Source organism: Amaranthus tricolor, chromosome 15, assembly GCF_026212465.1.
Source record: "Amaranthus tricolor cultivar Red isolate AtriRed21 chromosome 15, ASM2621246v1, whole genome shotgun sequence".
Classification (NCBI taxonomy): Eukaryota; Viridiplantae; Streptophyta; class Magnoliopsida; order Caryophyllales; family Amaranthaceae; genus Amaranthus; species Amaranthus tricolor.
The window spans coordinates 2,972,354-2,982,096 of NC_080061.1; the positions used below are offsets into that span (position 1 = coordinate 2,972,354).

General features: G+C 36.8%; 2 protein-coding genes across 2 annotated transcripts; one reads left to right on the forward strand and one right to left on the reverse strand.

The window, feature by feature from the left end:
• Nucleotides 1–219: 219 nt before the first annotated feature.
• LOC130801605 (subtilisin-like protease SBT2.5) lies at nt 220–4,911 on the forward strand. Its single transcript, XM_057665482.1, has 9 exons — nt 220–379; nt 715–865; nt 1,364–1,770; nt 1,938–2,033; nt 2,321–2,390; nt 2,519–2,801; nt 2,898–3,226; nt 3,296–3,563; nt 3,962–4,911. The coding sequence occupies exons 1-9, from the start codon at nt 240–242 to the stop codon at nt 4,651–4,653; spliced, it is 2,436 nt and encodes an 811-aa protein (XP_057521465.1). The 5' UTR covers nt 220–239; the 3' UTR covers nt 4,654–4,911.
• A 130-nt stretch (nt 4,912–5,041) lies between these two features.
• LOC130801604 (light-harvesting complex-like protein 3 isotype 2, chloroplastic) lies at nt 5,042–8,216 on the reverse strand. Its single transcript, XM_057665481.1, has 3 exons — nt 7,622–8,216; nt 5,771–5,908; nt 5,042–5,669 (listed from the first exon to the last, which is right to left on the reverse strand). The coding sequence occupies exons 1-3, from the start codon at nt 8,058–8,060 to the stop codon at nt 5,419–5,421; spliced, it is 828 nt and encodes a 275-aa protein (XP_057521464.1). The 5' UTR covers nt 8,061–8,216; the 3' UTR covers nt 5,042–5,418.
• Between the last annotated feature and the right edge of the window lie 1,527 nt (nt 8,217–9,743).

A 9,743-nucleotide genomic window follows, 5' to 3' on the forward strand; every position in this document is an offset into this window, starting at 1 on the left:
AGAGTAAGAAAGGAAGTGGGTGAGAAATGCAGGATGCATGGATGACTGATTTTGATGCAAACAAGCATGTGAATCCTTCCTGCTTACCTAATTGATCAAGCATTTCATCCTCCTGATTCAACTATATAATGGGTGTTACTATGATCCTTCTTTTGTAGTCCTTGAAATTTGATAAAAATAATATCTTCTAAACATATATAACATTCATTATTATTTGCCATTATTCTTGATATACAAAAATGCAACTTAATCTAGCTTTTTTTATTCTATTATGTTGTTGTCACATGTTGAATCTTTTGATTGTGCATGCCAAAGTCTTCATGGTTCTTATGGAGAATGATTCTTTTGTTTCAAAGAGTACTTATCAAGGAAGCTTCAGGTACCGATGAACTTAACAGCTTGTTTGGTTATTGGTATTAAATATTAGAAATGCTAATGAAAATATATTGCAATTGACGAGGTTTATAGTCAGTTGAAAATATATTGGTATTAACTAATCCAGTTATATTTTACTTCACAAAATTTTTAAGCGGTTAATAAAAAACTTTGAAGGAAAAATAAGTTTGAGGATGGGATTTTTATTATCATAGGAATGACGTAGCACATCTAAACAAAATTAACACTAAAATTCATTTATATTACCACCATTAAGTACCATTAATTAAATGAGCGTATGATTGTGTTTTTTGATGTTGTTTGTTTCATCCTTTGCAGGAATTATGATGACATAGTTGTACATAAAGAAATGATAGGTAAACAGCATGATGTTTTGTTAGAGACCGTGTTGGATTCAGGGTCATACACAAAGCTCTACAGTTATAGTCATTTGCTCAATGGATTTGCCATCCATGTCACATCCAAAAAGGTAAATCAAATTTGTTAGTTATTCTAGTTATTCATTCTTAACAATACAATCATAGTATATATATATTAAGTTGATGGATGTAGCCTCAGGGGCTCAGGATATATATTTACTCAGAGACATCTCGTCTATTGTTAATATTTAAACTACTTTATAAAAAAGCATAAATCACTCATTTTACTTAGCGAAAAAATATAAATTATATCTAAATTTAATTCAAATTAATATTACTCATATATATAAACATAGGTTTTTTGAGCCCTAAAAAATTTGTGGTCCTGGCTTTGCCCTTGCTAATCGACGGCCATGGATACTAGTATAAGGTGGGCTGAACCCTCGTAAATACATGTGTATCGAACCAACTTGAGTGTCATTTTTTTGTGTCATGTGTTACACACTTCAATATTGATGTTTTTTTTCAAATGACTTAGACCATGGCTTAGGCAGACCCGAGCCTAAATTCTCCTCTATCAAAAACTGACGATCAATATTTGCTTGCAGGCTGTTGAAACTCTGAGGAATGCCAGAGGAGTTAGGGCTATACATAAAGATATAAAGATGAAGAAACTGACAACTCATACACCTGATTATCTGGGTATTCCTACTGGTGTTTGGCCAACTTTGGGTGGTGCGAGGCTCTCCGGTGCAGGGATCGTTATAGGCATGATCGACACAGGGATTAATCCGAACCACCCAAGTTTTGCTAATTTGCCATCCTTAAGAATCAAGGAAGCTGATTATACTAGCAAGTTTAAAGGAAAATGTGCCACAGGTGAGATGTTTTCCCCTACAGCCTGCAATGGGAAGATAGTTGGTGCACAGTATTTTGCGCGTGCTGCGATTGCTGCTGGCGATTTCAATGCTACACGAGATTATGCTTCCCCTTATGATGCTGATGGTCATGGAAGGCAAGTCACATAATGGTAATTTCAGCATTAATTTTGGCCTTAAATCATGATCAAATTGCATTATAATCAATGCTTTGATATCAGTTGGTAAATAGACCTATAATGTACTCAGCAATCTATCTGATTTCTGAAATTATTGATGCCCTTTTGTTGATTCTATTTGATAGCCATACAGCATCAACAGCAGCCGGAAACTATGATATACCGGTCATTGTCAATGGTTTCAATTATGGAAACGCTAGCGGCATGGCCCCCGGAGCTAGGTGAGACATTCAACCATTGCATTAGAAATCCATGTTGAGATGGTTTGTCCCACATCGACAATTAAAGATGGTGTACACACTTCATAAATTATTGGAGCCCTTCTTCCCATTTCCATATGGTTTTGGGATGGTATCTCTTTGGCTTATGAAGTGTGTACATATCGTATTTTTCCGATAATATGCTAGCATTTACAATAAGTCCAGCTTAACTTAACAACCCATTACCTAAAATTAGGATGCCTACATTTCTTTTAACTGAAATCAGTTCACCGTCCCTTTTTTGTTAGCATTGCTGTCTACAAGGCTCTTTACACGTTTGGGGGCTATATGTCGGATGTTGTAGCCGCTGTTGATCAGGTTTGTTTACCAAATGGAGTTTGAATAACTGAATACTTTCAGTTTATACCTTCTCAATACGAAAACGAGGATGGAAAGAAATATCTAACAATGTCTAAAGGCAGTCATGTATATTGTTTTCCTGTTAGGCCGTTGAAGATGGAGTAGATATATTAAGCCTCTCTGTCGGGCCATCGAGTGTTCCACCTGGGCCTTCAGCCTTCCTTAATGTTCTAGAAATGGAGCTATTGTTTGCTACAAAAGCTGGTGTTGTTGTAATTCAAGCTGCTGGAAATGGCGGTCCTTCTTCGAGTTCCATTCTTTCTTTCAGTCCATGGATTACAACGGTTGCTGCATCCATCACTGATCGAAAATACAACAATACCATAGTATTAGGCGATGGACACAACCTGTCCGGCTTGGGACTTGCACGTAAATAAGACTCGATTCATTTCATTTGTTATTTTTAATTACAAATTTAGCTATTTTTCTTCATTTTTCTAACTTTATAGCATTTGTATTTTACAGCTCCAACGCCAGGCGTAGCACTTTTTCCGATTGCTGCAGCAGCAGATGTCAGTAGACACAACGCCAGCGTTGGCCTCCTTGAAAGTTGCCAAAATCCCGATGCCTTTATCCTATCTTTGGTTCGCGGGAAACTTATCATTTGCACTTACACCTATGATTTTGAGTTTGACTCTGCAAACATAGTTAAAGTCTCGGAAACAATGCGTAGAGCAGGAGCTGCTGGATTTATCATGACTATGGACCCTGATTTAGGTTCGGAAGAAGTCAAGGGTACGACTGTGACTATGGAGATGCCTGGAATCGTGCTAAACAATATACAAGCTTCCACGGTATGTATAATTAGTTAATCTGTTAAACCCATCTTGTGTAAGTTTGATGTGTTCATTTTTCGTATGCAGGCTCTTTGGCAGTACTACAACTCGAGAACGTTTAGAGGTAGAACAGGAAGAGTGCTTGCATTCGGTGCCACTGGCCGAATATTGGATGGCAGGCAAGCGATATACACAGGACAAGCTCCGATTGTTGCGTCCTACTCATCGAGAGGACCTGATGTGAACAATGCACTTCTACAAACAGCTGATGTTTTGAAGCCAACCGTCATGGCTCCAGGTTCTTCTATTTGGGCTGCCTGGAGTCCTAACAGCGAGGGAGATCGTTATGTGAAAGGTACTTTCACCAAGTATATGAATGGTTTTGTACTTTTACCATTTCATCGCGTACCAAACTATTGTAAAGGGTCGAGTCACTTTTTAACGGGTCATTAGCAGGTTGGGTCTTTAACGGGCCTGTAAAGGGCCGGGCCGGATAATTATAGGAGCTTGTTGCGAAAAAAATTTTACCACTTTTTTTATATGATATTATTATATAGATAGGTGAGTCGACCCAACGGGGCATAAAATAAAATAAAAAACTATTTTATGAACTTTTAAAAAACGGGTCAAAGTAGGGTTGGATTTAAACGGGCTTTGACCTATCCTGACCCGTTTAACATTTGACATGACCCGACCCAGCCTGTTGAACACCTCTATTCATCACTCATGTATGTTGCTGTTTCATGCTTTCAGGGCAAAGTTTTGCGCTTGTATCGGGTACAAGCATGGCCACGCCTCATGTAGCTGGCGTTGCTGCTTTGATCAAACATAAACATCCCAACTGGAAGCCTTCTGCTATAATATCAGCATTGATGACAACAACAGATGTAGCTGACAATGCTGGCAGTCCCATAATGGCACAAAAGACCAACCAGTTGATAGAAGCCACCCCATTTGATTTTGGAGCCGGATCAATTAACCCAGCTCGTGCTGTCGACCCTGGTATCGTTTTCATCTCCAAATTCAAGGATTACGTACAGTTTCTTTGCGCTGTCCCTGGGGTTGACGATGAGTCTGTGAGACGGGCTGTAGGAGTCGGGTGTCCTACCAAGAAAGGAGGAGGGTGGTGCTCAGATCTGAATGCTCCTACTGTAACAATCTCAAACTTGGTGGGTTCGAGGAAAGTTGTAAGGGTGGTGACAAATGTAGGCGAGGAAACCGAGACATACAATATCATGGTGAGGGCACCGGTGGGTGTGAGAGTGAAGGTAACACCGAAAGCTTTTACTATCAGTCACAATGCTACTCGTAAGCTGAAGCTCGTGGTGGAAGCAACGGATGCAACGAGTAATTATAGCTTTGGTGAGATGATACTGCGAGGGAACAAGGGGCACTTTGCTAGAGTTCCAATCACTGTCCTTGCAAGTAGTGTTCTAGGGGATTGATCTCCTCTTATCAGTGGCTCAATGCATTAAAAAACGCCATTCTATAAGATCATCACGTTTGAATAAGAAAATTAGGCTCATACTTTTTCTATCAACAAAATTTGAATTTTGCTTGAGTGTTTGATTGCTTCTTAGAATCTGAAATTTTTAGCTGATCAATCGTCGATCTTGTTGGAACCTGTAGTTGTTGTACTCAATCTTTTGTGTCGTTAAACTTGATGTATACACGTTTCTAGAAAATGCATATTATTTTTACAGCAGCATTCTGTTATCCAACCCCATTAAGTGGCTCCCGGTGGAGATTAGGAGATCGAGTGTACAGAATTTACCCCTCCAAATAACCCTTGATAGCAAACACCATGAGCAACTTCACATAAATAAAAATGCATATGATTTAATGAGTTATTTCACTGTAGTTTATTATAATCCAAAACAAAAAATAAGGAACAAAGTAGCTATTATTTTTAACAATTTTAAGAAATCAAATTATTGGTATTATGATTTGTCCGTTTCCTCCTCCTAGACCCTGACATTGTGCAGGATGTTGGGTTGATGCCATGACCATGGTAGGTGCTTCAATTTCCAAATTGTTAAATAAAGATATATTATTTTGGTTTCAGATTATAACAAACTAGTTTAGCACGAAGTAATAATATTAATAAAGGGCTAACCAAGTCTTCATGGATACAATATTTGATGAATGCTATCCCTTACCTTACAAACAAAACCATTTCTTGATCAAAAAAATCTGATAAGCTAGACGGGTTAATCTTTCTTAGATGTGGAGTTGCTCTCTTCTTGCCATGTTGCTTGCCATTGCTTGTCATACAAAGTTGTCTCGTCAAGTAGCTTCTTTAAGTTATCTAGATCTTCATTCTTTCGGATAAGCAGCACCCCTAGAACAGCGATAAATAACAAGGTTTTGCAGAAGAAGTTGCTCATTTGGTCGACAAGTCCGACACCAGTCAAGCTGTCGACAAAGTAAGCCATGAAGAACCCGACCATTGCAGCACGACCTACCAACCCAAAACAACACGAAACACAACAAAAATCAATTTAAATGAGTTCAGCTGTCATACAACCAAGCATTATTTGTGTGCAAAATGTGGAGACAAACCATTAAGAAGTTCAGCTTCAGGAAGGTGGAATCTCTTCATCCATGCCCACCATGGAATAATCGAAGTGTCGAAAACTATAGATTCGTCATTACTGGTTGATTCTGGGTAGGTTTGGAGCCATTGCCTCCTCCTCGCCTCTGATAAGCGTATCAAAGAACCGAGTAACTAATCATTTCGAAATTGAGAAGCTATTTGATGTCATTTGAAAGAAACTGAAGCAAAAAAATTGATCAAGACTTTCAGACGAGAAAGACATAAGAAACCGGAAACTTTCTCATACCACAACAGAAAAATCACTACATAAGTGGTTAGTGCTTATTAGCCCATTAGACAATTCATTCTCAGAGATATAGGTGTTCAAAATAAACTCGATAACTCGAAGTTTACCCGACCTTATAACCAAACCCGTCTTGACCTGACATTCATATGAATTTAAAATTATGTAAGAATCAATGTGAACAAACAACCCAATTTTGAACCGACCCAAAAGACGTGACCCGAAATCAACCCGATGAGCCGAATGAACACCTCTACTCAGAGATGACACTTCAGAAGGAGTGAAGGACTCCTCAATTTTGCATTTCAAGTGCACAGATTTTCTGCAACAAGGATGAGAATGCCCAACTAGGCAGAAGCCACTTGGCATTGGGGTAACGGAACATTGGGGTAATGAACATTGTTGTTGGTCTTCCAAAATAAATTACAAAGCCTTTGATTATTAGTATCAATTAGTGGTAATGATAATGAATTTTAGTTTTACGTAATTCTCGTGGTAATGGAAGGATCACCCTCAAACATGTGTTTTTCTTTATAATTTTCCGCTACAATTTAATACGACCTTTACAAGTGGTAGTGAACAAGAATGGAATTTGCGAAGAAAAAGAATACTTAAAGAGTATGAAAAGCATGATCAAAAACTTTTGTCAAAATTTTTTTAGCTAAATTACATTAAATTTTCATTATCATCTCGCCATTTAATACAACAACCAAACAAGGCCGTTCATTTGTTTTAGCATGATATCCTATAAACACAGTGTTACATCAACCAAATCAATAGACAAGACCATCTGCATTCTCATATAAACAACTACTCCTTTATCCGAGATTGCTACTGACATTGATATTTCCCTCGTTACAGAGATCGATACTGACATTGACATTTCCCTCCTAACATGTTAGGATCAGTAGCGATGTCAGAGAGACACGGGGATTACTTATTTTCATCAGAGTCAGACTTCAGAAGCCTAAAACAAAGTTCACTAGTATAAAATCAATATGTTCAAATAGGTGTGCCAGTGTCAAGAATATCAGTAATTTAGATCTATTACACTAACTATATAGCTAATCCAAGGTTTCCATAACATTCCAACAATGTGCATGCCAATATTGTCCATGTAACAGATGTAACAGTCTGACAGCGCGGTTCTGGTATTTTATGGCCCTAGGCTAAACAGGTATTTGAAAAAATAACAATAACAAACACGAACCCTACATACTGTAATTATAATTATAAATGCAGATATGCAAATGTGTCATATAATTTTTAATTGATAAAAAAATAATCATAAATAGCAAATTTTTAAGTATCTACTTCGCTAATTATAATTTTCAAATATAAGTGCCCTTTCTAACTTGAGCCCTAGACAAATATCTACCTTGACTATGGTCGAAAACGGATGAACATGTATAAAATTAAAACCTCCTCAATCAAAATTAATCAAGTAAACCTTCAATGGCAGATGCAAAATCAAAGTTAAAATTTCCAACAACAGCCTTAAAGTAACAAGAAACTAAAAAAGATTTAAACTTAAGATCTAAAAATGTAAATAACTGAAAATTCAAGAACTAACCAGCATCAATAACAGCATCCCAATCAGTACTACCATTTTTCTCAAACTGTTTTAAATCCCAAGTCCCATTAACCCATTTTGGATCCTGGAATTTCTTCACTTCTTCACTAGAAGCTTTAACAGGAGTAACATCTTCCTCCACCTCATTTTTATCCACTTTCAGTGAAGAATTCTCACCAACTTTTTCCTCAGATGGGGAAGTTTCCAGAACTTTCTCCTCAGAAACAACAGTGACAGTAGATGAAGCTACAATCCCGGCTCCATTATCAGAAGTAGAGACTCTAAGAGGGAAAACTGGAAGGTGGGTTTTTCTGGGGTTTCCATCAGGGAGAAGAAAAAGATTAAGTTTTTGGCTAGGGTGATGGGATTTGGAAAGGAGAGGAGATAGAGTGGGGAATTTAATTGGGGTTGATGAAGATGAAAGTAAGGCCATTTTCATCGTGAAATGGGAGAATACGAAGAGAGTATAGTGTGAGGATGATGATCCTGCTTAGAGCATGGGTTCATTGGAAGGAAATCATGGATAGAAGTGGGAAATATGGAGATTGAGGCACGAAACAATACACTTTTTTATTGTAGGGGCCCATCATTGTTATGTTGGTAAAAACGTATTGTCAATTGCAAATATAATGAAATGAGAATATATTAATTTGTTATGGTTGGAATATATTATTTTATCATGTGATGGAGTATAAGTGATAAAAAAGTTAAAAAATAATAAATGAAAAACTAATAATTTTGTTTTTTTAAAAAAAAATTAATAATTTTGTCAAATTGATTAATATAAGGAAAATTTGCTCAAAATAATTCTAACTATCACCCGTTAGCCAAAATTAATCCCAACTATTAATTATTTTTTAATAATCCTAACTATTGTCATAATTTGTTGAAAACATACCCCACCCTCTTGTTACCGGCTGCAACAGGTAACCATGAATTTAACTTATTTTTTTTACTTAACTCTTCAAACTTAACTCATCCCCTTCATTTCATAACTCACTCAACTATCCCTATTAATGCCCTCATAACTGCACGCCCAAATCCTTTCCCAAAATCAAAATTCAAATCCTAAGGCGAGAAGAAGGTTTCGGTGGTGAAGAAGACCATTTAAAGGTCAGGAATTGAATGGCGCTGCTCAATTGTAGTTCTTCAATGGTAATGTCATTTCCCCCTTCTTAATTCAATTGCATTTTACTTAAACTTTTGTGTAATCTGTTGGCTTTGGATGGTTTTTGTTGTTGATTTTGCCCTTTTTTCGGTTTAGGCTGGTGTATTTGACAAATTTACTGCTAAATTTTGATTTTGGGGTAAATTCAAGATCAAGGTCAATGTTGAAGATTTGCACTATTCAAGAATCAATTTCATTAAGATTGAAGGATGTTTAGTTTCTATCTAATGTAATTCTATAGTGATTGTAAGGGTAGCTAATATGTTTAAATCCATGAACTACGATTGTAAGGGCAAAATCAATTACATTGAACATATTTGTACAATGCTAAGTAAGAAGAAATACAATCACAAAACAGATGAACTATGAGAACACAAGCATAATTTCTAAGGCCTTCACTGTGTCATTGAGCTTTGCATTTTCAACTTTAAGTGATATAACAACCTCTTTCATAGTCCTCTTCTTATGCTTTAATTTCTGAATTTTGTCAACTAAAGCTCCAATTTCAACTTCTAATTGTTCATGCTTGTCGATCCCATTAGTTGATTTTTCAACATGATCTTCCCACTTAAAAAGCTTATAGTTGGTATCCTAGCATAACCATAGAAAGAAACTATCAGGTATGCTTTATTTATGGTGAAAAATCAAATTGAAAAATTTTCAGAATTTTGAGCACTTACAGGCCAACTAGCACAACCATAGAATTTGTTTTTCGGCCTAGTACCTCGTTTGGCAATCCTCAGTTGCGCAGGAAGACCATGGTAGCTTGTCAAGCTTCCTCTATGAATTGGACTCCTAGATTTGGGGTTGGGGTTTGAAAACTTAGAAGAACAAGCTGAATTCATTAGTTTTGGGGGATTAATATCATAGTTTGCAGAAATTTAAAGATTTTGGAGGATTAGTTTCAATTTGATTTTTTGAGGATTTAGGGTTCATCGATGGAGGTAGGAGTAA